We start from the raw sequence: 25677 nt of genomic DNA, 5'->3' as shown, positions 1-25677 counted from the left end.
ATGGGGTCATTTGTGGGGTTCCTATACTGCCCTGGCATTTTAGGGGCCCTAAACCATGAGGAGTAGTCTGGAAATCAAATTCCGCAAAATGACCTGTGAAATCCTAAAGGTACTCATTGGACTTTGGGCCCTTTAGCGCAGTTAGGGTGCAAAAAAGTGCCACACATGTGGTATTGCCGTACTCGGGAGAAGTAGTATAATGTGTTTTGGGGTGTATTTTTACACATACCCATGCTGGGTGGGAGAAATACCTCTGTAAATGACAATCTTTTGATTTTTTTACACACGATTGTCCATTTACAGAGTTATTTCTCCCACCCAGCATGGGTATGTGTAAAAATACACCCCAAAACACATTGTACTACTTCTCCCGAGTACGGCGATACCACATGTGTGGCACTTTTTTGCACCCTAACTGCGCGAAAGGGCCCAAAGTCCAATGAGTACCTTTAGGATTTCACAGGTCATTTTGCGGAATTTGATTTCCAGACTACTCCTCATTGTTTAGGGCCCCTAAAATGCCATGGCAGTATAAGAACCCCACAAATGACCCCATTTTAGAAAGAAGACACCCCAAGGTATTCCGTTAGGAGTATGGTGAGTTCATAGAAGATTTTATCTTTTTTTACAGTTTCTTTTCACGTTAGCACTAAAAACATTCACATGACAAAGGCCTCAGCTGTTAAAGACCCCAAATTTTGTTCTCTCGCTTGTCACGTTTAAAATGATACCCTACATGCATAATCAGATAAGTTTTTGGGCACAAAGCACAGCAGACTGTTAACCACAAGCAGCTGGCGATCGGTGTTAACACAGGTCACCAGCGGCTAACACAACGAGATTGTTAGTACCACATTCCAGCAGGCTGTGGGGTTAAGCCCCTCTGCCAACGTCAAGGCCAATCTCCTAGAGGGGTCCCTACACTACACTAACCATGGATGCGTGTCTTTAACTAGGCACGTCTAATAACGGCATACTTACTTGAGGTTGCTCGTGGGGGGCGTAAGCCAACCTCGTATGCACAATTGGCCAAATGTCCAACATTGGATAAGAAGACAAAGAGCAAACTTACTTCAGGTTGCCCGTAGGGGGAGTGAGCCAACCTCGTATCCACAATTGGACATACGTCTGATATTGAATTAAAAGCCTGAGGGGGTGGTCGTAATTTATGCTAGAGGTCAAAAGCTGGAAGATCATGAGAGTGTGATAAAAATGGGCCCAGTATAATCAAAATCTTAATAATGAAGGACTGAGTGATAGATTTCAAAACATGGTTTAAGGCAAAGTCCTGGTTTGGAAGGACATTTTGGGCAGTAGTAACGGCTGTCCCTTCTGATTTTGTGTTTCATACACACCCTGCATTTTTTCTGTGGATACTGTCTTGATGGCGTAGCGGGGATTGGATCCAGAAAATGCTTGTCGCGAATTCTAATAATGTCTTCGGAGGCATGTGGGTCTGTTGTTACGGGAGTGTAGCCAGATTCATAAATCAGGGACAGGACAATCTGGTCCTGGAATTTGATAAACCTGACCCGGTTGTCTGCTTTATTAAACAGGACAAAGGCATTATGTAAGGCCATCTGCAGTAAATGAAACGCAAGTTTTTTGTACCAGGCCTTCCGTTTACGTTCCAGTAAGTAAGGGGCCAGCTTCTGATCCGCCAGGTCCACACCTCCCATGTACTTGTTATAGTTGGTGACTGCCACTGGTTTCACCACTACTTCCCTGCGGGACCTTACTGTTGTTGTTGCCTCAGTGTGTATCGTAGACAAGAACATTACATCTCTCCTGTCTTTGTACTTTAAGGCAAGGAGCTCACTGCTGCGATAGCTGAATGACTCACCCCTGTTTAGTCGTTTGTTTACAACTTGTTGTGGCAGGCCTTTTCTATTTGCCCTCACTGTACCACAGGCTACAGTCTGGGCACTGTACAAAAATTTGAAGAGAGGGACGCTTGAATAATAATTATCCATGTATAAGTGGTAGCCCTGGTGGAGCAAAGGGTTTACCAATTGGATAACAATTTTCTCGCTGGAACTCATGTAGGGTGGGCATCCGGCAGGCTGGAGTAGGCTGTCCTTTCCCTCGTAGATGTGAAAGTTATAAATATAGCCATTCCCACTCTCACACAGTTTGTAAAGTTTGATTCCATATTTGGCCCGTTTGTTTGGAATATATTGTTTAATCGATAGCCTGCCATGGAACGAGAATAGCGATTCGTCTACGGCAATATGACGCTCTGGCACATAAACATCAGCAAACTGCTGGTTCAGATGAGTTAGCAGAGGTCGTAATTTGAAAAGCCGGTCAAAGGCTGGGTCCTCACGCTGAAGCATGTCTGCATTATTGTTGAAATGCAGGAAGCGGAGCAGCATCTCATACCTCAGTCTTGGCATTATGGCATAATACATGGGTGTATCATAATTTGGCTGTGTGGTCCAGTACTGCCTTAGTTGGGGTTTCTTCAGCAGTCCCATGTTTAATGTTAGGCCCAAAAAGACCTTTAACTCCGTAGGGTTTGTGGGGATCCATCTGGCTGACATGGCAGTTGGATTAGCTGCTCTGCATTGCTCCGCATACAAGTTGGTTTGATCCGCAATTAGCTGCAACAGGGAATCCGTCAAGAACAGCTGATAGAAATTAAGTGGCGTGAAATGATCCGTAGCCACTTTTATGCCACTTCTTCCTGTAAAGGGGGGCACGTTAGGGGTTTCCATGGCAGAAGGTGACCACTGAGGGTGCAGCAAGTCCTCTGGCACTGGGGGTCTCTGTGACACCCTTGCTGCTCTTCGCCTGACAGCCCTCTGTCTGCTGGGTTGGGGTATTGACCTCTCATCTGCTGAGGTGTCACTGTCACTGGATATCACAGGAACAGTGCTCCTAGCCTGCACCTCTGCTCTAGGCCGTTGGGCCGGTGATGGTCCAGCAGAGTCAGAATCGCTCTCAGAGTCACTATCATCCAGTGACTCTGAGCCTTCCCCTGGAAGCCAATCTGTGTCGGACATGTCCGTCATGTCTGACTCCTCCACTGCCTCCTGTGTCTCCAATTCTTCCTCCCCGCTATCCTGCAGAATGGCGGCCGCCTCTTCCGCGCTGTATAGCCTCTTCGGCATGTTTAGTTGCAAAGTTAGCCAAATAGCTTGGTCCAAATCTATAAAGACGGGTAGGGCAGGTGAAGAGAAAAAAAAGGGATTTTTTTTTTGACTAGGGAAAAATAATGTACTTAGGCAAAATATGCATAAATTGTATAGATGGCGAAAAAAAAATCATTTTGGGATTGAAAAAAGTTGAGAAAAGGGCTTAACTGGGTATACCAATGGTGATAAGGAGTTAACCACTTGAGGACGCTGTATCTCTGGCCCCCTCAGGTCTATGAAAAAAAAATCCGAGCTGAGATCATAGTGATTGGCTGCAGCAAAGACAGACCGGTGCAAGCAGCGAGAGCGAGCTGAACGTGCCGAGAGTGATAGAAATGTATTCCCTTGCAAGAATACCAGCTCAATCACTGCCATCCAGCAGCAGTTAAAAATCAGTTCTGCACAAATATAAAGTACTCCTAAAGCTGGCCAAACACGATACAATAAAACGATCCAATCTTACAGCATTTCAGTCAAAATGATCGTTGTACCGAAAAATCAAAAGCTTTTTAAAATTTGTTTGAGAAATCTCATCAATTTTCTTAATATTGGGAATAAATAGAACACATGTGGTATATTGGACAGATTTTTCAAATCAACCAGAAAAATTGATGTAATTGAAATTTCAAAAATTGTATCGTGTGTGGCCACTTCAACAAATATATGTGTTTCAGGTTCTTGAGATGGTGTTATTCACAATAAGGGGTACTTGGCAAACGCCAGCTCTAAAGGTGCCCACACATCTCGAGATGTACAGGCAGATTCGACCAAGACAGATCTCTCTCTAATTGAATCTGATTGATTCAATCAGAGACAAATTCTCGATTTAGCTTCCCCATACAATTGGCCCTAGACTATGATACATGCGCTACCTGATACAGACATCTGTCTAAGGAAGGGATTAGATTGTGAGCCCCTCTGAGGGATAGTTATGTGACAAGACAATATAATCTGTACAGCGCAGCGGAAAATGTCAGTGCTATATAATACTAAATAATAATAGGCACCACGGCGGGTGATAGAACGCAGGTAAATTATAAATGCATGGGCAAGGTGGCACATTTACATTTGGGGAGACATCGCCGGAGGTTCATATTCGTCGCTGGGTCTGATATTTCACGCCGTTACCGCCGCTCACCCAATCGACTTATTGCAATACAAATTCCTGGATGCAGAGCGTTTGCGATCAGTGGAAATGGCAAACGCACTGCAAACACTGCAATGTAAGTAATCCCATAGGATTACATGTGCTAACAGCTCTTTGCTGATCGCCAACGATCAGCAAAGCGCAACACTGCGGCGGACGAGCGTAGGGGGTCACAGGAACAATCATTTATTACACTGATCACATGGGGCAAGGAGGCACATTTACATTCGCGGGGACAGCGCCGGGGGTACCGCCATGTTCGTCGCTGGGTATGATATTGCACGCCATTACCGCAGCACACCCGATCGACAATCCGCAATACAAAATCCCAGGTGCAGCGTGTTTGTGATCGGTGGAAATCGCAAACGCGCTGCAAACACTGCAGTGTAAGTAATCCCATAGGATTACATATGCTAACAACGCTTAGCTGATCATCAACGATCAGCAAAGCGCAACACTGCGGCAGACGAGCGTAGAGGGACACAGGAACAATCAGTTATTACACTGATCACATGGGGGAACACAGGCAGGGGACATGAGCAAGGAGGCACATTTACATTCGCGGGGACAGCGCCGGGGGTACCGCCATGTTCGTCGCTGGGCATGATATTGCACGCCATTACCGCAGCGCACCCGATCGACAATCCGCAATACAAATTCCCATATGCAGCGCGTTTGCGATCGGCGGAAATCGCAAACGCGCTGCAAACACTGCAGTGTAAGTAATCCCATAGGATTACATATGCTAACAACGCTTAGCTGATCATCAACGATCAGCAAAGCGCAACACTGCGGCGGGACGAGCGCAGGGGGGGAGGGGACATGTGGGACACAGGTACAATCAATCACTACACTGATCACATAGGGGAACACAGGCAGGGGACATGGGAACAAGCAATTATTTCACTATAGGGGGACATTGATGGTTGTTCCTGTGTCCCCCTATGTGATCAGTGCATAAATGCATTTTATTACATATTACATACATTAGACATTACATTACACATTACATTATACACATATTCTGCAGTAACTCACCTCTCAGAACGCTTGATTCCAAGTGTTCTGAGATTGCTGTTACTGCAGAATACACAGGGGTAAACAGAATTGTTTATTTGGATTTTTTTAAATGAATGATCAGTGTCATTGGCTAAGACACTGATCATTCAAACTTTCGGGGATGCTGATTGGCTGCAGGAACTGCTGTTCCTGCTCACCAATCCCCGCACTTCAAAACGCCGCCGCGGGCGCGCGCATGCGCGCGCTTCCGTGCCCGCGCAGCCACCTGCAGCCAGAAGACTTGTAATCACGGCCCTGGTGCGTCGCTCTAACTTTGCAGGGCCGTGATTATACTGCACCTCATGCACCAAGTGGTTAACCAAGGAAATAATGTGGAGGAAGCTTTTTGATGTCTGCAGAGTTCAATGGGTGAGATTGTGTCCTGCCAAACTTCAAGAAGCTAAAACAGGAACCCCCTTTGAAGTGCATATCACAAGAAGGATTATGAAAAGCGTTCGGTGATGTCACAAACGGGGAAACTGCATTAGTTCCTGGGGGCTGGACATTAAATGCCCCAGGGGACACTTCGGACTATTTAAGGTGGCCCAGGACAGCCACCGGTATCTTCTCTCGGAGGTAGCGAATAGCTAGGGAGGATCGCGACTCCTGGTCGAAACGGCGTCCTCCCGTCAAACAACGTTCTAACCTAAGCTGGTAACGTTCTTTTTTCCCCCGTTTATTTTTACGCAAATATCCGTGTGTGTTATCTTTGTAACCTCTTATTTTTGTAACTTTTATCTTGTAACATTTTTACTTTGTTTTTTGTAATCTTTTTGTATATATTAAGTTCTGCATTGTTCTATGTTTTTCTAGAATATTAAATTATTATTTAATAAGTTTGACTTCTGCCGTACTAAACTAACACTCATAGCCTAGAAGAGACTGAAGTGTAACCGTGTATAAGTTCATGCCTAATTGTACGCTTGAGCAACACTACCGTATGAAATTGTAATTGCATTGTGTGTGGGGGCGTTTTTCATACGTTGGCCTAAGCGCGCAGCTGACCCAACGTACGAACAACGCCAGTGCGAGTAGCGACAGCAGAGTGGCTAACAGTATCATTCGGAACGACTGTTAGTGGGTCTTTGCTTCACGACAGTGTAAGATTGCAACTGTGTGTGTGTGTGGGTGCGTGGCGTTCCCGTATTTGGCCTAAGCGCAAAGCTGACCCAAATCCGAAAACGCGGAGTGCGCGCTGCGGACTCGACAGCAGAGTGGAAGTGTCTAGTGAACCGCTAGTGGTGGCAGTGAGAGGTGTTCTGAGGGGTCTCAGCCTTGTTTTAGCTTGACTAAGGCTGCTTCCCCTCTCAATCTGGTCAAACCCGCAGTCGGGAACCGTATACGCAGGCGTGCCGCGGGCCGGTTCCTGACATAATTGGCTGGCAGTGGTGGGATCGTTTAGTACATTAGTACGCAGCTTAGCTTGCTATTCTGAGTACTAAAGGCTGGAAGCTTGCTAGAAGCAACTAGCCTACAGAAGTCTACTCAGTGCAGAATCTATATACGTTTTTTTTTTTTTTGTTGTTCAAAGATACACACTTGGTGTTTGCTTTCCCCTCCCCCCTTTTTATTTTTTGCAACATGATGGCTCAGAAAGCATCCAGCTATGCAAGGCAAAATAAAGAGATACTACTCAACCTGTGTGAGCACAAAGGCATCGAGACGGTGAGCGGCCAGACTAAGGAGCAGTTAGTTCGTGCGCTCGAGGAGTATGATGAGGCAGAGCGAGCCCGTGCTTCAACGTCAGCGGATGCAGCTCACGACACGCCAGAGGAGGAATCGCTCCCGCCACAGAATGCGAGTGGAGACGATGTCCTAGATGATCCACCGAACACGGAGATGGCATCTCTGGAAGCCGACCTACAGCTACTAGGTTCGGCTGAGCCCGAACTGCGCCTAAAGCTGATTCTGGAACATCGGCAAGCAGAGAGGGAAATACGACAAGCCCAGAGGGAACAAGTTGCACAGAGACACCAGCTGGAGCTGGCTAAACTTCAGCAGCAGAACCGGTCTGCTGGACCCGCAGAACGCGAAGGTGAGCGAGTCCACAGAATCCCCCTGGATAAGTTCCCCGCTATGGACAAGGACTCTGACATAGACACTTTCCTACAGGGGTTTGAAAGGACTTGTCGGCAGTATGGGGTGCCCCGTGAGCAGTGGGCAAGATACCTCACACCAGGGCTGAGAGGCAAGGCCCTGGAGGCGTTTGTGAGTCTCCTCCAGGAGGAAGAAACAGACTTTGAGGCAATTAAGAAAGCCATCATTGCACGATACCACCTCACGCCAGAGGTGTATCGAAAATGTTTCAGGACAGTGCAGCGAGGTCCTAATGACAGTTACCTGGATCACGCGTGCAACCTGCGCACTGCCTTCCAGCAGTGGGTAAAAGGACTGGCGGTTGAGACCTTTGATGCCCTGCAGGAACTGATAATAAAAGACCAGTTCCTCCACACTTGTCCTGTTGAGGTCCGGCAGTTTGTACGGGACCGAGAGCCGAAGACCGTGGATGAGGCCGCGAAAGTCGCTGATGCCTACACGTCCAATCGAGCATCTGATTTTCGGAGGACTACGGCACCCAGCTGGAAGGGAGAAAAGACTGCGAGACCTTCCCCTTTGAGCACCCAGCGAAGCCAAGTCCCGCAGCCGCCTGGAGGTAGAACAGCCACCGTTGACACTTGAAGATGTTTTGCCTGTAACAAACCGGGTCACATCAGTGCTACGTGCCCAGAAAAGCAGAAGGAAGCCCCAAACTCTGGCGGGGCCCGAAATGCGTTGTGTGCCACCAGGAATGCAGGTAGCTATGCAGAGAATCTGCAACCTGTCACGGTTGGGGATACGGTTACCACCGGTCTAAGAGACACTGGAGCAGAGGAGACTCTAGTGCACCCCAAGCTTGTGAACCCTGAGGAGTACATTCCTGGCAAGACTATGGCTGTCAAAGGAGTTGGGGGTGTCACCCCCGCCATACCCACCGCCTTGGTCCACCTGGATTGGGGGGCCGGCAGCGGAATGAAAGAAGTGGGGGTAACGGATGCCATCCCCACGAACGTTTTGTTGGGTACTGACCTGGGACGGTTAGTGGCCCGGTATGAGCCTACTCCACACCCCATGGAGCCTGCATCCCCCGCAGAAGTTCAGGACTCTTGCAAGGTACTGTGTGATAATGCTGTGCAAGCGGGGAGTGCTGGTGAGGCCCCAGGGGCTACGGACTGTGTACTAGGAGCCAGCCCTAGTGAGTCTCCAGTGCTCAGGCCTGGAGGGGGACACGTTGTTACCATGAATGCAGATAATGTTGATGTAATATGTGATGTGTTGCATAATGACATGTGTGCAGTGAACGCTCCGTCAGCTGCAGTGGTGACCCGCAGTGCTCACCGGGCTGCAGCAGACGAATTGTCCACTGAAGGGGCTGATGTCACTGGGTCGGGTTCTTCCACTTCAGAGCCTGGCTCTGAGGACCCAGAGGCCTCTCAGTTTGCCACCTCCCTGGTGCCTGTGGCCGACAGCGCTGAGTTCTCCGAGGCTGTGCGACTTGATAGCAGCCTGGAAGAGCTCAGGAGTCTTGCGGACAGGGCACCGGTGGAGGGCGACAAAGTGAGGGTGTACTGGGAACACGGCAGACTGTACAGAGAGGTTATTCCCTCTGAGCCGTCTGAAGTGGAGGAGGCCGACCGGCAGTTGATTGTTCCCCACAGGTACAGGGAGCAGCTATTAAGAATAGCACATGAGGTGCCCCTGGCTGGTCACTTGGGGATCCGCAAGACCAAATCCCGGCTTGCCCACAATTTTTATTGGCCCCACATGTGGACAGATATTGCTGATTTTTGCCGGTCTTGTGTCGCCTGTCAGCGGGTCGGCAAAGCCGGTGACACCGACAAAGCCCCACTGAGGCCCTTACCCATAATAGAGGAGCCCTTCCAAAGGGTTGCTGTTGACATAATTGGGCCTCTAGCGATACCCAGCAGCACAGGGAAACGTTTCATTCTTACGGTGGTAGATTATGCCACTCGCTACCCTGAAGCTGTAGCCCTGAGCTCCATACGGGCAGACAAGGTTGCGGACGCATTGGTGCGCATTTTCTCACGGGTCGGTTTTCCCCGTGAAATGCTCACCGATCACGGCCCGCAATTCATGTCGCGCCTAATGGAATGCCTCTGTAAACAAATGCAGGTAGAACACATCATGGCCAGCCCTTACCACCCCCAGACAAATGGGTTATGTGAGCGGTTCAATGGTACTCTGAAACAGATGCTAAGGGTGTTTGTTGAATCGCAAGGGAAAGACTGGGAGCGATACCTGCCCCACTTACTGTTTGCTTATCGTGAGGTGCCCCAGGCATCCACCGGGTTCTCGCCCTTTGAGCTATTATATGGGAGGAGGGTACGCGGACCCCTCGATCTCATTCGAGAGGTCTGGGAGGGGCAGGACATGGGTCCCGGGGTCTCCATAGTGGAATACGTTCTAAAGTTCCGGGAAAAGATGGACACCCTGGTGGGGTTAGTGCGAGAGAATCTGACTCAAGCCCAGGCCACCCAGAAGCAGTGGTATGACGGGGCTAGGGAGAGAGTTTATGAGGTAGGTCGCAAGGTATGGGTCCTAAACCCGATGCGACAGAATAAGCTGCAGGCCGCTTGGGATGGGCCCTATACCATACATAGGAAGATTAGTGATGTGACCTATGTGGTCGCGCTGGATGACCGAGGTAAGCAGCTGAAAACATACCATGTAAATATGTTTAAGGAACATCATGCTAGAACCGCTTGCGCTCTCCCTGTCTGCAGTTTGCTACCGGACGGTGAAGCAGAGGCCCTGGTTGACATCCTGGCATCCACCCAGGAAACCGACTCTGTTGCCGAGGTGCAGATCAATCCGGAGTTGACAGCAGAGCAGCAGGCTGGGCTATCTGATGTGCTGACCCTTTACCGTGGTACCTTTACAGCCCGCCCTGGTCTGACCAGCCTGGCTGTACACCATGTTGACACCGGAAATAACAAGCCGGTTAGACAGTCAGCCTATAGAGTCTCCCCTGAGCAGGGCCGTGCAGAGGATCCTTAAGTGGGGGGTGCTCAAATTTAAAAAAGGGGCCCGCATGCCCCTCTCCCTAGTTTCTGGCTAGGGGGATTGTCATGCTGCTAAATGCAGATGATGGGTGCCATGTGGGTTCTGGGTGTAAGTACTGAGTGTCATGTGGGTTCTGGCTATGGTTGGGTATCGAGTGTCATGCGGGTGTTGATTGCAAGAACTTAGTGCCATGTAAGATCTGGGTGCATGTACTGGATGTCATGTGGATGCTGCGTGCAGGTACCGGGTGTGACATGGGTGCGAATACTTGGCGCCATGCCTGTACTGGATGCTGGCTATGAGTGGGCTTTGGGCATCACATGGGTTTTGAATGCAGGTACTTTGGGTGCGGGTACGGGTTAAGTGGATACTTGGTGCAGATAGTGGGTGCCATGTGGAAGCTGTGTGCAGGTGTGAGTACTAGGTGCAATTTAAGGCCTAGGTGCAGATACTTGGTGTCATGTGAGTGTGAGATCTGGGTGCCAGCTATGAGGGGAAGGGGTGGCTGATGGGAAATGTAGAGGTCAGTGTGGGTGCTGCTGGAAAGGGCAGGACCATGCAGAGGATCCTCAAGGGTGTGGTGCTCAAATTTGAAATCGATAAATTGTGCTAAATTGTGTATGTAATACCCCCTCCCTCTCCAAAAAGCACAAGGCAGTCTTTACCCCCCCCCCACACACACACACACCTTTATAGCAGTATCAGGCAGACTTTGTGTCTCCTTCCAACTCTTTTGGTGCTACCACCCTCAAATCAGCAGTGATAGGTGCCCACTGTTAGTGGGTTAGAGTGGGCACAGTGAAGCCCACTGTGGAGGCACACACTCACCTTTCATTACTGGGACCTCTGTCCCTCTTGATCAGCACCCAAGCCTCTTTTCAGGCAAAGAAGTGGTTACCAATATGCAGTGGTTGCTAAGCATTAGTAGATGCAAAACTGCAGTAAGTGCCAAGGTGCAGTGGGTGCCCAGATGCAGTAGATGGTAAGACGCAAAGGTTCACTTTGTGGTAAGTTGCAGTGGGTGCCGAGATGCCAAAGTAAAGTCTGTGTCAAGCTACTTTGGGTACCAAGGTCCAGTTTGTATTGGGTGTTTATTTGCAGTGGGTGCTATGCAGTATTGGGTGCTGAATGAGTAGCAGATCGTGATAAACAATAGTGGGTGCCATGTGAGTGCTAATTGGTACAGGGAGCCATGTGAGTGTTGGACATGAGTGAGTAGGGAGTGCCATGTGTGGTCTGGATGTGTGCCATGGGAGAGTACTGTGTCTCATATGGGTTCGGACCAAGGATGGGTACTGCGTGCCATTTGGGTGCTGGCCATGGACGGGTACTAGGTGCATATAATGGCTTTGGAACTTGGTGACGTGTGAGTACAGGTGCCATGTGGGTGTTGATTATGGGGGTATGTGGGTCTTAGGTGCAAATACTGAATGCCAAGTGGGTACTGGGAGTGAGTACATGGTGACATATGGGTGATGGGTGCCGGCTAGTGGGGTATTTGTTGTCATGTGGGTGCTAAAGGCATATGCTGGGTGCCATGTGGGTTCTGGGTGCTGGCACAGGGTGTCATGTGGATTCTGGCTGTATGGGTGTGTATCAACCATCATGTAGGTGTTGATTGCAGGTACTCAGTCCCTTTTGAGTTCTGGGTGCAAGTACTGGATGTCATATGTGAGTGCTTGCTGTGGGTGCTGGGCACCAAGTGGAGGCTTAGTGCAACTGGAACTACTGCAGATGAAACATGTGGGTGTTGGGTGCAGGTACCGGGTATCACATAGGTGAAAATACTTGGTGCCATGCCGGCACTGGGTGCTAGCTCTGGGTGGGTGTTGTGCGTCATGTGGGTTCTGAGTGCAGGTACTTCGGGTGCTAGTACTGGTTATGTGAGTGGGTGCCATGTGGAGGCTGTGTGCAGGTGTGAGTAGTGAGTGACTTGCTGGGTGCAAATACTGTGCCATGTAGGTGTAAGTACTGTGTGCCAGCTATAGGGTGAAGGGGTGCAGGTATTGGGTGTCATGTGGCTGTTTAATGCAAGTACTATGTGCCATATTGAGGCCGGATGTGAGTATTGGGTGCAGGGTGCTTGGTGCAAGTACTGGGTGCTTGCTATAGTGGGGGTTACTGGTTGAGTGTAATGTGGGTGCTGAATATTGGTGGGATTGCTGTGGGTGAAGGGGATGGTAGGTCACTGTGGGTACTGCTATGAATGGCATAGTTGCTGCTAGGGGAGCTTGAGGTCAGTGTGGTTGATGGGTGAAGGGTAGGTCACTGTGGGTGCTGGGGGGAGAAGTAACTGTGGGTGCTGTGAAAAGTAGAGGTCAGTATGGGTGCTGGAGGAAAGGGAGGTCACTGTGGATCCTTTGGGGGAGATCACTGTGGGTCTCGGGAGGTAGAGGTCAGTGTGGGTGCTGGGGGAAGGGTAGGCCACTGTGGGTGCTGGGAGAAGTCATTGTGGTTACTGGAGGAGGGAGTGGATGCTGGGTGTTGGGAGAAGCCACTGGGGGCGCTGGCAATGGGAGAGGTCACTGTAGGTGCTGCTTTTGGGATGGGAGGTACCTGTGGGTGCTGCAGGGGACAGGAGGGTAGCCACTGGGGGAGGGAAAAATCACTGTGGGTGCTGGGGGAGGGATAGGTCAGTGTGGGTGCTGGGGTAGGCGGGATCACTGCTAGAGCTGGGGAGGGAGAGGTCACTGTGGGTGCTAGGTGGAGGGAGAGGTCACTGTGGGTGCCAGGGGAGGGAGAGGTCACTGTGGGTCCAAGGTGGAGGGAGAGATGACTGTGGGTACTAGGTGGAGGGAGAGATCACTGTGGGTACTAGGTGGAGGGAGAGGTCACTGTGGGTTCTGGGGGAGGGAGAGGTCACTGTGGGTGCTGGGGGAGGGAGAGGTCACTGTGGGTGCTAGGTGGAGGGAGAGGTCACTGTGGGTGCTAGGGGAGGGAGAGGTCACTGTGGGTCCAAGGTGGAGGGAGAGATGACTGTGGGTACTAGGTGGAGGGAGAGATGACTGTGGGTACTAGGTGGAGGGAGAGATCACTGTGGGTACTAGGTGGAGGGAGAGGTCACTGTGGGTTCTGGGGGAGGGAGAGGTCACTGTGGGTGCTGGGGGAGGGAGAGGTCACTGTGGGTGCTAGGTGGAGGGAGAGGTCACTGTGGGTGCTAGGGGAGGGAGAGGTCACTGTGGGTCCAAGGTGGAGGGAGAGATGACTGTGGGTACTAGGTGGAGGGAGAGATGACTGTGGGTACTAGGTGGAGGGAGAGATGACTGTGGGTACTAGGTGGAGGGAGAGGTCACTGTGGGTTCTGGGGTAGGCGGGATCACTGCTAGAGCTGGGGAGGGAGAGGTCACTGTGGGTGCTAGGTGGAGGGAGAGGTCACTGTGGGTGCTAGGGGAGGGAGAGGTCACTGTGGGTCCAAGGTGGAGGGAGAGATGACTGTGGGTACCAGGTGGAGGGAGAGATCACTGTGGGTACTAGGTGGAGGGAGAGGTCACTGTGGGTGCTGGGGGAGGGAGAGGTCACTGTGGGTGCTGGGGAGGAAGAGGTCACTATGGGTCCCAGGAGGAGGGAGAGGTCACTATGGGTCCCAGGTGGAGGGAGAGGTCACTGTGGGTCCCAGGTGGAGGGAGAGGTCACTGTGGGTCCCAGGTGGAGGGAGAGGTCACTGTGGGTGCTAGGTGAAGGGAGAGGTCACTGTGGGTACTTGGTAGGGAGAGGTCAGTATGGGTCCTAGGTAGAGATCACTGTGAGTGCTAGGGGAGGGAGTGTTCACTGGGTACTAGATGGAGGGAGAGGTCTCTATGGGTGCTGGGGGAGGTAGAGGTCAGTATGCCACACTAGGATTCCTGTCTGGGCCTCTTCACTTGAAAGTGTCCCAGGCGGGGCTTCCCGCGGGTGGGCGGGGCTTATCACGGTCGGGGCGGGGCTTATTTTGTGCGACAAGAGGGGCCTTTTTTGAAGATTTTAAAAAGGGGGATGCCTGGGCACCCAGAGCACCCCCCTGTGCACGTGCCTGCCCCTGAGGTTCAGGCCCACATCAGCAAGGAGATTGAGGAAATGCTGTCACTAGGGGTGATCCAATGGTCGCACAGCGCATGGGCATCACCTGTAGTGCTAGTACCCAAACGGGACCAGACCACTCGGTTCTGTGTAGATTATCGAAAACTAAATTTGATAACTGCGTCAGATGCTTACCCAATGCCGAGGGTCGACGAATTGTTAGATAAGCTAGCTGGCGCGCAATATCTAACAATCGTGGATTTGAGTCGGGGATACTGGCAGGTCCCTCTAACAGCTGAGGCACGGGAGAGGTCTGCCTTTATCACCCCCTCAGGTCTGTTTGAATTTAATGTAATGCCCTTTTGGAATGAAAAACGCCCCGGCCACCTTCCAAAAGGTTGTAAATGGTCTCCTGGAAGGTTTGGAACACTGCGCTGTCGCCTACCTAGATGACATCGCCGTGTTTAGCGCCAACTGGAACGACCACTTAGCACAGCTGTCACAGGTTTTTGGGCGCATCACTGCAGCAGGACTAACAGTCAAGCCTAGCAAGTGTCAGATCGGCATGAAACAGGTACAGTACCTGGGACATGTGGTAGGGGGGGGGGGGAGAGCTTCGTCCAGATACGGGGAAGGTAGATGCCATTGTGTCCTGGCCCACCCCCCAAACGAAGAAACAGATTCAGTCCTTCTTAGGAACGGCTGGGTACTATAGAAAGTTTGTCCCCAACTACAGTGCCCTCGCCAAGCCATTGACAGATCTCACCAAAAAGAAGCTGCCCAAGCAGATTCTCTGGACGCCAGAATGTGAACAGTCATTCACAGCTCTGAAGAGGGCCCTAGCCAGCCCTCCCGTGTTGCAAGCGCCAGACTTCAGCCGACGGTTTGTGGTCCAGACGGACGCCTCAGCCTTTGGCCTGGGTGCTGTGTTAAGCCAGGTAAACCAGACTGGGGAAGAATATCCGATTCTGTATTTAAGTCGGAAGCTGCTACCCCGGGAGGTAGCCTACGCCACCATAGAGAAAGAGTGCTTGGCAATTGTATGGGCCCTACAAAAGCTGCAGCACTACCTCTATGGTCGCGTATTCACGGTCGTCACCGACCACAACCCTCTTAGTTGGTTACATCGGGTTTCTGGTGACAATGGAAAATTGCTGAGATGGAGCTTGGTTCTCCAACAATATAGCTTCACCATTCAACATAGGAAGGGGAGCAATCATGGGAATGCGGACGGGTTGTCCCGTCAAGCAGAACCAACAATGTAGGCGCAGGCAGGATAATCTGGGAAGATCATCTGCCTTGCCCCATTCTAAAGAGGGGAGGTGTGGTGATATATTGGGGTGCTGATAATGTTAAGGATAATAACAGAACATATTTCTGTCTTTTTTCTGTCTACTGGGTAAAACCTCAGATGTGTATTGTGCTTGGTAGTAATTGGCCACCTGGCCAGAGTAATCTGAAGGATAATGTAAGTCTGCATGTAAATGTACATTACCTCTGCCCTCATTGTCCAGCCGGGGAAACTGTGTGTACTGCTAATTAGCGGCCAATTGAGGAAGAATAGGCTGGTCGGCATGGCTTTTGAACTGGAATCAGCCTGTAATGATCGCTGCTGCAGCAGCTATTACTGGAAGTAGTAGTGCTGCAGCTCAGGCAGTTCTGATCTATTTCCATGCAAGTTGCATAGCTTTGTCTGTCTTTCCCTGCTGTCAGCTTGTGACTGATTATCATTCACCTGTGTGGGAATCTGCATGTCTGCTCCCATTGGATGACCTCAGTATAAAGATCTGCTTCCTGCAGGGTTTCCTTGGGTTTTCATAGCTTTAGTGTAAGCCAGTCTTGCTGTCGCTTTAGCCCCCGATCGTGTTTCTTGTTATAAAGATACTTTGCTGGTCTTTGCATCATATATTGGTTCATTGCCAATATATATGCATACCAGCACGTTTATTATTTTCCTTGTATTTGTGTTACGTTGATACATCAGTGTTGCTGATGTATACGTACACGAACTGTTTATATCCTGTGTGCAGTTAGTCAGCTTTCCAGCACGTTTTGGTAGGTTGCGCGTACCGTGACCACCCGTGCTGAGGTAGTTACCCTGCTCCTGGTTCTGTTTGTGGATTGCGTTCATCTCTGCGAAGAGATAACGAATCCTTCTGAATCCTGTTCCTGGTCCTGTTTGTGGATTGCGTTCATCTCTGCGAAGAGATAACGAATCCTTCTGAATCCTGTTCTGTTACTGTTTGTGGATTGCGTTCATCTCTGCGAAGAGATAGCGAATCCTTCTGAGTCCTGTTCCCTGTATTACTCCAGTCCTAGTCAGCGTTCCTGCTTATGTCATATATCGGTTCATTGCCGATATATACATATGTTAGTCAGACGTTACAAATAGTTTCATTGATAGCTGTAATTGTAATACGCTAGGAAAACATACTTATTGTATATTTATCTGTGTTACGTTCATCTATCTTAATCCTGCTATTTCCTCACTATCCTGTCCTGTTTTTGTGAGGCACGCCACCGCCGCATCGCATTGGCTGCCTCATTCCAGTCTGTCTAGTTTTGGACGCTTGCTGTCGCTAAGTAGCCGCTAGCTAGCAAGCGTTCATTCTGTCTACCTGTCCTGATCTCCTCAGTTCTGGTTTGTGCGCTCAGCGCTACTTTGCGCTGAGACGTTATAACGAAAGCATTGTTTGTGGCTGTCAGATCTGCACCGGCTCTGTGCGACACAATCTCCTATTGGAGTCAGTCCTCCCCTCCACTATACTAGGGATAGCCTGTTTCCTGGTGCTAGTGTGTGTACCTCCTCCACGCCAGCTCATGCGTTGCATGCTGACTGTGGAGAATACACCACCAAGCCTTACATTATGAAAACCCCCTTACCAATCCCCATTGTGGGGGGGATTCCCAGAAAGTATGACACTGTTAATTATGGTTCCTGTTCCTTTAAGAAATTTGAAGAACTTAGCTCTGAAACAGAAAATGAGTTTTTCTCTGAATGTGCCAGGTTCCTGGCCAATCCTGATCTCCAAGCGACTCCTGTTTCAACCTGGGCACTCCAACTAAGTTATATTTTGTTTAAAGGGGAATTATTCCAGTGGGCATTTGATGTTCTCAATCATTCCGATTTGAAAGAGAGACCGCTGGAATTTCTAGCGTTTGTGATCCATAACTGGTTGCGCATAGATCCATTGCCTTTTCCTCTTAATGAACTCCTGGCAGCAGGTCAATCAGCTACTCCTTCAATTGCTTGCAAAAATGTTCAGCAAGCAGAAGGTGTTACTGATAATTTTCCTGCAGCCTTGAATAAATCACCAAGAACAGCAGGGAAAACAGCAGGGTCTAAGGCCAAACGCAAACGTTCTAAGAAACGTGTCCGATCTGCAGAGTCGTTATCCTTAGCGACTGAGACCTATAATGAGATTCTGCCATTAACAGATAATGAAATGCAATTGTCTTTCAGGGGAGTTAAATGGACTTATGAAACTACTAATGAACTTTCCTCCCTGGCTAGGGAAAATAAAGATTTTTGTTTAAAAGAATTATCTGAGTATGATTATGAGGAGATATTACAGAGTATTGAACAAATCAACTTATTTGTGAAGCAAGGAAAGTTTGCATACACTACAGTTCAGCACTTGCTACAGGTATTGGAGATTCTTAGGAATAAGGAATCTGCCAATCACCTGCTAATTAACCCAATATATGTCCCTGCTACAATCATATCTGCAAACCATGATCTGCCTGTTAAGTATGCTTGGAATCCTCCATTTGAGAAAGGAGAGATGGAAGCTCTGGTCAATGAATGGAAGAATGATTCAAGTTCATTTTGTCAATTTTACAGTGCAAAAAGTGAATTGGTATTGAATGCATGCATTAAGTCTGCCTATAACCTAATAAAAACTGGTGTGTGTGAGTATGACTTTGTGGCTCCATTGATTGATGTGTGGGAACTGATTTTGGATGATTTTTTTGTGACTCCGAATTCGCAAATTTGGCGTTCTGACCCGCCTGCTTCAGCACCTTTGGCTGATTCAGCAGGTGATTCGGAGCTCTTTTTGTGTGAAATTGAAGTTCCTGCAATTCCACCCTGTACCATGGATAACTCAGTGTTACTTCCCAGTAAAACAGAAGCCACTGATACATTCTTAACCTTGCCCTGCGCAAATTTCTCAGCAGAGAATCCAGAGGTCCTGCTGACTTCCGAGTCCAGCCTAGCCAGTACTCATGACTCTTTGTTTAGTGAAACAGACACCAGAAAAATCTTGCCTGTCTCTGCAAACACTTCTGCAGAAATTACCTGTGTTAATAAAGTTCAACTCCTGTCTGATCCAGCAGATGCGCAAACATTGTGTCTTGATCTTCCTGTTTCTACACCTCGCTCTAGTTTCGTGAATAGCTCAGAGCATCTGCTATGTGAACCTGAAATCGCAGAATTATTACCTTGTTCAGAAAATTTTCCAATAAATTTGCCCTGTACCATGAATTGTGCAGTAGATCTCTCCAATGAAACTCAGGTCACAGAATCATTATGCTGTCCAGCAGGTGCTTCCATGGTTTTGCCCTGCAATATGGACTGTTCAGTGATCATGTCCAGTGAAGCTGTGGTCGCAGAGTCGTATGCTTCACCCAGTATTTTGGATACTTTAAACCCTCTAGCAGAGGAGGCTGAAGCACTGCTTACCTCAGTTGGTGTTGCAGTAATATTCACTTGTCTAGCAGCTGTTTTGGAATTACAGTCTGCTCTAATAAAACTTGATGAATTTCTGCCCAGCAAAGCAGAAGCCATTGAAATATTGTCCTCGTCAGCAAGTGTGTCAGATACCTTGCCCTGTACACAGTCTGATTTAACCAATGTTGTTGAGTCCCTCTCCAGTGTTGTAACAGCCGAGGAACTCCAGCCCTGTCCTCTGAATGTTTCAGTAGTCTTGCCCTGTAACATGGATAATTCTGATTCTCTGGTCAAAATAATAGAAATCTCAGAATTTCAGTCCGGTCTGATGAGTGTTCCTGAAACCCAGCCCTGTATCCTGAAAGATTCTAGTTCTCTGGCCGCTGTGGCAGAGGTTCCAGAGTCCCCTTCCTGTCCAGGGAATTCCTCAGTTTTGCCTAGTCCAGTGGGGGCTGCTGCAATACTGACTTGTTCTGCAGCGCCTCATGAGCTCCAATCCAGTGTATTAAATGAGTCTCTGTCCAGTCCAGAGGTAGTTGTGGAGTCCCTATCTGGTTCAGTGCATACATCAGAAGATTTGTCCTGTTTTGTTGGTGCCCCTGAATCTGATTTGTTGCTGACTTTGCTGGAATCAGCGACATCTAAGTCTGATCCAGCATTCTCGTGTAAAAGTCCAGTGGTTGCGAAGTTTAGTCATGATGATTTTTTTTTGGCCAATCCTGGTTTTGGTCCTGTCTTGGCTGACCCTGAGGCTCACAGTTCCTTGACATGCCCAGAGGTTTCTCTTGTGCCGGTGTGCCCAGATGTTCTTTGTGTGCCAGAATGCCCAAGTGTGTCTAAGGTGTTAGCGTGCTCTGATGCTTCCTTAGTGGGAACATGTTCTGATGTTGCCAGTCTGCCTGCATGCCCAGAGATGGTTCTGGTCCCTGAAAGCCCTGATATTGATGTTTGTCCTTGTGGCCCTGACTCGGGAATTGCCCTAGGTTCCATAGGGGTTCTTGATAGTTCTCCATGTGAGCCTAAGGGGCGTTCTGACCTATGGGGATCTCTTTGGAGCTTCAAGGTGTTCTGGGAGGTCTCTGAGAAAACCTGTCCTGGTGCCTTGGACTGGTTCAACAGTGGGTTTTGTGTTGGTAAAGACAGTACCGGTGGGCATTGCAAAGGCTTTGGCGTTTCTGAACGGTTCCTGGAAGGCGGTGGGTATCGCTCAGGGAATTTCGGAGGGCTTTCTTCTGGAAATCATGGTTCTGATGGGTGTCACACTGGGGCTTGTGGTACTGATGGGCGTGGTTCTGTAGGTTCTGGTTCTGATGGGTCCAGTCTTGTGGGGACTGATTCTGGAATTCGGTCTTGCCGGGCTGTCCCGGTCATCATGAATTATCAGTCAGACTGTTTTGTTGGGAATTTCGGTTTTGAAAAGCGTCTGGAATCCGCTTTTAAAGGCGGGGGTACTGTAATGATCGCTGCTGCAGCAGCTATTACTGGAAGTAGTAGTGCTGCAGCTCAGGCAGTTCTGATCTATTTCCATGCAAGTTGCATAGCTTTGTCTGTCTTTCCCTGCTGTCAGCTTGTGACTGATTATCATTCACCTTTGTGGGAATCTGCATGTCTGCTCCCATTGGATGACCTCAGTATAAAGATCTGCTTCCTGCAGGGTTTCCTTGGGTTTTCATAGCTTCAGTGTAAGCCAGTCTTGCTGTCGCTTTAGCCCCCGATCGTGTTTCTTGTTATAAAGATACTTTGCTGGTCTTTGCATCATATATTGGTTCATTGCCAATATATATGCATACCAGTACGTTTATTATTTTCCTTGTATTTGTGTTACGTTGATACATCAGTGTTGCTGATGTATACGTACACGAACTGTTTATATCCTGTGTGCAGTTAGTCAGCTTTCCAGCACGTTTTGGTAGGTTGCGCGTACCGTGACCACCCGTGCTGAGGTAGTTACCCTGCTCCTGGTTCTGTTTGTGGATTGCGTTCATCTCTGCGAAGAGATAACGAATCCTTCTGAATCCTGTTCCTGGTCCTGTTTGTGGATTGCGTTCATCTCTGCGAAGAGATAACGAATCCTTCTGAATCCTGTTCTGTTACTGTTTGTGGATTGCGTTCATCTCTGCGAAGAGATAGCGAATCCTTCTGAGTCCTGTTTCCTGTATTACTCCAGTCCTAGTCAGCGTTCCTGCTTATGTCATATATCGGTTCATTGCCGATATATACATATGTTAGTCAGACGTTACAAATAGTTTCATTGATAGCTGTAATTGTAATACGCTAGGAAAACATACTTATTGTATATTTATCTGTGTTACGTTCATCTATCTTAATCCTGCTATTTCCTCACTATCCTGTCCTGTTTTTGTGAGGCACGCCACCGCCGCATCGCATTGGCTGCCTCATTCCAGTCTGTCTAGTTTTGGACGCTTGCTGTCGCTAAGTAGCCGCTAGCTAGCAAGCGTTCATTCTGTCTACCTGTCCTGATCTCCTCAGTTCTGGTTTGTGCGCTCAGCGCTACTTTGCGCTGAGACGTTATAACGAAAGCATTGTTTGTGGCTGTCAGATCTGCACCGGCTCTGTGCGCCACAATCTCCTATTGGAGTCAGTCCTCCCCTCCACTATACTAGGGATAGCCTGTTTCCTGGTGCTAGTGTGTGTACCTCCTCCACGCCAGCTCATGCGTTGCATGCTGACTGTGGAGAATACACCACCAAGCCTTACACAGCCATTGTCCCATCATACAAAGCAAGCCTGCCAGAGTGTTGGAGATGGGAAGCGGACACCTGAAGGTTGGAAATTTACATGGAAGGGGTTGGAAATTTCTACAGACTTTAAAAACGGAAGTGGAATTGCTTTGAAATCTGTAAGTGTAAACAGGATTACAGGCAAACTGCTACCTGTAACCAAAATTCAATCTTTTCATGGATGTGCTCAGGGCCGGATTTACAACTTAGGAGCCTGTAGGCACAGGTGTTCTGGCGCCCTAAACTCCGCCCCTCAACACAGGCCCCACCCCAAAGTAAAAAAAATCTGATTTCTAAGCCTTGTCTCATGTCACTTACTATCTTTAGAATCGTACACTTTAATCGCTGTCTCATGTCATCCTTCGTGACGTGACACAAGGATTCAAGTGTAAGCAGACGTCCTGGCATAAAAAATTAATTTCACCTTATCACCAAAATTAGAAATTCACCATTCAAGGTGATAGACTGCAGCACAACACATCTGATAAACTACCAGAAAAGAGGAGGGAAAGGAAAGATTGCAGCATTTTTCTGTATTGTAAGTGTCCTCACTTGATGACTTCATCAAGCAAGGACACTTAAAGACAATGCAGAAGAATACTATATACAAGAAATACACCAGCACACAGTACAGTATATGCTTGCATAATAGAGTAATTTGTATTGCGGAAAGAAACATCAAAGAGTATTTTGTATCAACCATCAAAGCGCAAACCATGCTCTGAGCAATCACAGCAAACAATAGTACAGCTGATAATAGATCGCAATACAATTAAGTAGTTGCAGCATTTAGTACAGAGAATTGCAAACACTAATGAGGGATCAAGGGGTTGATTCACTATACACTGGTAATATTACCGCACACGCACAGTAATATTACCATTACTTCTACACGTAAGTACCACGAGATACACTGGTAGGATGACCTGCAGTACTCCAGTAGCGGAACCTTTATGACTGGAAGAGGGCCCCATGCAGGCTCCCCAGTTGCAGGGCCCTGGCGGTGGATGCACCCTCTGCATGCCCTAATGCTATGCCACTGTGCCAGGCCTCTCTTTGGGCCCCATACTAGGTACATAACAGGCCCTTCCCACTCTGGGCTCAGTAAGGGAGTATCTCCTGATCTCAGCCTTACTGAATGATGAGCTTCACATAGAAGACGGAGACTGCTGCACATGCAAATAGGGGCACCATACACATTTTAGAGACTGAGTATTGCTAGTATTTCAGCTTGGGAAAATAAGAGATGGAGAAGGGGTCAAAGTTAGTCACAAGGTCAGTTTAGTGGTAGGTTAGAGTAAAGTTACAGTAACACTGGGTAGGATTAAAGGAAGTTATTAGGTTAGTAAGTAAAACAGACTGGGATGTAGGTTGGTTATGTTGCAGCTGGGTCAGGCTTAGTTGAAATGTGAGGTTAGGATTTGGCATTTGTGGGGGAAAGGGTTAAAGTTAATGCTTTGGAGGAAGTTAGACAGTGGTTACAGATAGTGTTCTGTTCAGCAGAAAGCACAGAGGAGGGCTCACATGAAGGCAGAGAAAATCATCAGTCCCTTTGATTAACTAATGCCTGTAATGCAAGATTCCACCTTCTATTGGCAGCTATTAGAAATGCAAACACAAGTGAGGGGTTCAAAGAGATAAGGCATTCAACCAACAATATAACAATTAGCACTCATCACCTACAGCGGGCTGTTTCTGCACACAGGTGATCAAAGGAGCCACTGTCCCTTCTGAACTTGTTTGCATTTATCGGTACAGATGATCACTCACAGGGTCACACCGTAATACCCAGACAGCTCAGGCAAAATTAATTTATCAATTACTCACTCCCACTAACTGCAGAGCTACCTTCATTCATGCAAACCAAGTCAGCGACATGGGGAAGAGCAGACAGGAGCAGTAACTGCAGTGCAAAGAGCCAGGCTGCACGTGGGAAGGGGGCGGAGCTGTAGCCTACAGGCTGTGTATTGGCTATACCTTTCTGCTACTCACAGAATTCTCGCTGCACCCCATTGCTTGTCACTTCTGCCTGTCACTGAACTGTGTGCCTGCTTGGCCAGCATAAATACAATTAGCACACACAGTGTCTTAACCCGCCCCCTCTCTACGAAGCTGGTTTGTGTCTGAATGAGCAGAGCGGGTATGTCACTGGATGTGCAGCAACACTAACTTACGCTGGGCGGCCTGGGCAGGGGAGACCCGATTTGCACGGATCACGCTGGGAGTAGGAGCCAGGGTGAATTACGCTGGTGCGCGGCGCTCTGCTTCCAACACTTTGACTGTGCACAGAAAGAGGGAAATTAGTGAGGGGGGCCGCCTTCATCCTAAGCTCCGCCTGTAGGCACGTGCCTACAGTGCCTTATGGGAAATCCGGCCCTGGATGTGCTAAAATACACTTTAACCAAGGAAATAATGTGGAGGAAGCTTTTTGATGTCTGCAGAGTTCAATGGGTGAGATTGTGTCCTGCCAAACTTCAAGAAGCTAAAACAGGAACCCCCTTTGAAGTGCATATCACAAGAAGGATTATGACAAGCGTTCGGTGATGTCACAAACGGGGAAACTGCATTAGTTCCTGGGGGCTGGACATTAAATGCCCCAGGGGACACTTCGGACTATTTAAGGTGGCCCAGGACAGCCACCGGTATCTTCTCTCGGAGGTAGCGAATAGCTAGGGAGGATCGCGACTCCTGGTCGAAACGGCGTCCTCCCGTCAAACAACGTTCTAACCTAAGCTGGTAACGTTTTTTTCCCCCGTTTATTTTTACGCAAATATCCGTGTGTGTTATCTTTGTAACCTCTTATTTTTGTAACTTTTATCTTGTAACATTTTTACTTTGTTTTTTGTAATCTTTTTGTATATATTAAGTTCTGCATTGTTCTATGTTTTTCTAGAATATTAAATTATTATTTAATAAGTTTGACTTCTGCCGTACTAAACTAACACTCATAGCCTAGAAGAGACTGAAGTGTAACCGTGTATAAGTTCATGCCTAATTGTACGCTTGAGCAACACTACCGTATGAAATTGTAATTGCATTGTGTGTGGGGGCGTTTGTCATACGTTGGCCTAAGCGCGCAGCTGACCCAACGTACGAACAACGCCAGTGCGAGTAGCGACAGCAGAGTGGCTAACAGTATCGTTCGGAACGACTGTTAGTGGGTCTTTGCTTCACGACAGTGTAAGATTGCTACTGTGTGTGTGTGTGGGTGCGTGGCGTTCCCGTATTTGGCCTAAGCGCAAAGCTGACCCAAATACGAAAACGCGGAGTGCGCGCTGCGGACTCGACAGCAGAGTGGAAGTGTCTAGCGAACCGCTAGTGGTGGCAGTGAGAGGTGTTCTGAGGGGTCCCAGCCTTGTTTTAGCTTGACTAAGGCTGCTTCCCCTCTCAATCTGGTCAAACCCGCAGTCGGGAACCGTATACGCAGGCGTGCCGCGGGCCGGTTCCTGACAGGGGGCACCTCTACCAAGTCTGTGGCTCCGCGCACTTCCATCTTCATTCACCACTGCCTGCATCTTCTTGGTGACCGGTGGCATGATATTATATAAAATGTGTCGGGCCACGGAAGAGAGGCGTCCCTGAAAGGATTAAGTCAGGTGAGACACTGCTCTGCCAAAGGCTTTGCGGGGATCCAGGAAACACAGTTAAGTTGGGTGGTGGTTGGAGGGGGGGGGGTGCTTGGGGGGACATTTAGCTGCAACAAAAGGGCTTCTCATGACGAGTTCTGGTTTGGAGGTGTCTGTTAGTGGTGCCCCTGGATTTAATTTGCCTGGGGCCTCCATTGTTACTAGAACTGGCCGTGTGTGTGTGTGTGTGTGTGTGTGTGTGTGTGTGTGTGTGTGTGTGTGTGTGTGTGTGTGTGTG

At 48.8% G+C, this 25677-nt stretch overlaps 2 protein-coding genes across 2 annotated transcripts in view; one reads left to right on the top strand and one right to left on the bottom strand.

The window, feature by feature from the left end:
• TRPC4 (transient receptor potential cation channel subfamily C member 4) overlaps nucleotides 1–25677 on the top strand; it is a 345635-nt gene that overhangs the window by 57993 nt on the left and 261965 nt on the right. The gene's annotated exons all lie outside the window — the stretch shown is intronic.
• Nucleotides 1236–3113, bottom strand: LOC137544820 (piggyBac transposable element-derived protein 4-like). The gene has a single exon (XM_068265912.1). It carries the CDS (start codon nucleotides 3111–3113, stop codon nucleotides 1236–1238), a length of 1878 nt encoding a protein of 625 aa, XP_068122013.1.

Source organism: Hyperolius riggenbachi, chromosome 2 (genome assembly GCF_040937935.1).
Source record: "Hyperolius riggenbachi isolate aHypRig1 chromosome 2, aHypRig1.pri, whole genome shotgun sequence".
NCBI classification, from domain to species: Eukaryota; Metazoa; Chordata; class Amphibia; order Anura; family Hyperoliidae; genus Hyperolius; species Hyperolius riggenbachi.
Note: the sequence above shows the minus strand (reverse complement) of the source record. Positions and strands in the feature narration are given on the sequence as shown.